Below are 1,743 nucleotides of genomic sequence, written 5' to 3'. Positions count from 1 at the left end.
TCATGTGTCTGTTTAAAGCCGATTTACAGTTAAATCTTTGTTCACAATTAACACAAGCAAATGGTTTCTCTCCTGTGTGGATAATAATGTGTGCATTTAAATTTGTTTTCCGGCTAAATCTTTGTTCACAAACGTCACAAGCAAATACTTTTTGTCCTGTGTGGATAATCATGTGTCTGTGTAAAGCTGATTTATAGTTAAATCTTTGTTCACAAACATCACAAGCAAATGGTTTCTCACCTGTGTGGATAATCATGTGTGCATTTAAATTTGTTTTCCGACTAAATCTTTGTTCACAAACATCACAAGCAAATGGTTTTTGTCCTGTGTGGATCATCATGTGTGTGTTTAAATTTGATTTATCGATAAATCTGTGTTTACAAACAACACAAGCAAATGGTTTCTGTCCTTTGTGGATCCTCATGTGTGCATTTAAATTTGTTTTGCGGCTAAATCTTTGGTCACAAACATCACAAGCAAATGGTTTCTGTCCTGTGTGGATTCTCATGTGTGTGTTTAAAGTTGACTTTTGTCCAAACCTTTGTCCACACAGATCACAGACAAATGGTTTCTGTCCTGTGTGGATTCTCATGTGTGTGTTTAAAGTTGATTTATCAAAAAACTTGTGTTCACAAACATGACAAACAAATGGTTTCTCTCCTGTGTGAAGCCTAATGTGTCTCTGAAGAGAATAGTTGTTGACAAACATCTTCCCACACTCAGAGCAGATCGAAGATGTGTTGTTTGAACTTGACTTATGAAGTCTGCTCTTCTTCCAGCCTTTGTAACTGTTTTCAGTTTTTGACCCAGAATCTGGTTTATATTTTAGCTGAAAATTAGGATTGTTCCCATCATCATCATCATCATCATCATCATCATCATCATCATCATCATCATCATCACTGACTTCAGTCTCTGAAGAGTCTAAATCACCTTCATCAGTATTCAGATCTTGGTCCCTTTTAGTTTCTGTTGCTACACAGTCTCCTCCCTCAGTCGCTGCTTCCTTCTGGACAGCTGAGCTGCTGGTTGGAAGATCATGGTCTTTTACTTTGTGCTGCTGAAGCTGTGACAACAGAGGTTTCTCTTCATCATCATCATCACTCTGTAAAGGAACAGCATTGGAGGGAAACCTGGTGGCATCAGTCTCCTCTTTCACACTGAGCTGCTCTTCCTTCAGACTGGTGCAGAGTTCCTCCTCCTCCTCCTCCTCCTTTATGTGGAGGGGCTCTGGATCCTGCTGGTCCACACCAGGCCTCCATTCTTCAGTAGCCTCTTCTGGAATCAACACCAACTGCTGAACATCTGCAGGAACCACTGAAAACAAACAGTATGAACAATTATAACTATATTCACACCAACAACAACAACAACAACAACAACAACAACAGTAACTAGACATGGGTTTTTACGATGTAAAAACAAGTGTGCATTGCGTTGTAGCATGTCATTGCAGCATGGCTTTGCCTGCAGCCGTGGACTTGCAGAATGAAATGTGACCAAGTTCAAATGTGATTTCTATACCAGCTTGTGCCTGTCATGTCAGCAGGTGTTTGTAATGAGGGTAATTGTGTGACAATATGAAGATTGAAGAGAATTGTTATTAAAGTTGCTGAAGCTGGGTTTTGAACCGTGAACTCTCACATGAAAGCCCATGGCATTCACCATTATGGTGCGTTCACACCAAACGCGATTTCAGCGTCAGGAGCAGCAGGTTTACATGCAAAGTCTATGGTGGAGGCG

The 1,743-nt window shown here is 40.4% G+C and overlaps 1 protein-coding gene across 1 annotated transcript in view; it reads right to left on the bottom strand.

Moving 5' to 3' along the window:
- Window positions 1-1,743, bottom strand: part of LOC106533189 (zinc finger and BTB domain-containing protein 7A) — a 16,689-nt gene continuing 14,946 nt past the window's right edge. The window contains exons 2-3 of the mRNA XM_014029430.1: window positions 466-1,317; window positions 1-8 (exon numbers count right to left, since the gene is read on the bottom strand). Coding sequence (XP_013884884.1) covers window positions 1-8; window positions 466-1,317 — 860 coding nt within the window. The remainder of the gene's footprint in view (window positions 9-465; window positions 1,318-1,743) is intronic.

This window comes from Austrofundulus limnaeus, unplaced genomic scaffold (assembly GCF_001266775.1).
Source record: "Austrofundulus limnaeus strain Quisiro unplaced genomic scaffold, Austrofundulus_limnaeus-1.0 Scaffold901, whole genome shotgun sequence".
In the NCBI taxonomy this organism is placed as follows: Eukaryota; Metazoa; Chordata; class Actinopteri; order Cyprinodontiformes; family Rivulidae; genus Austrofundulus; species Austrofundulus limnaeus.
This window is presented reverse-complemented; position numbering and strand designations above follow the sequence as displayed.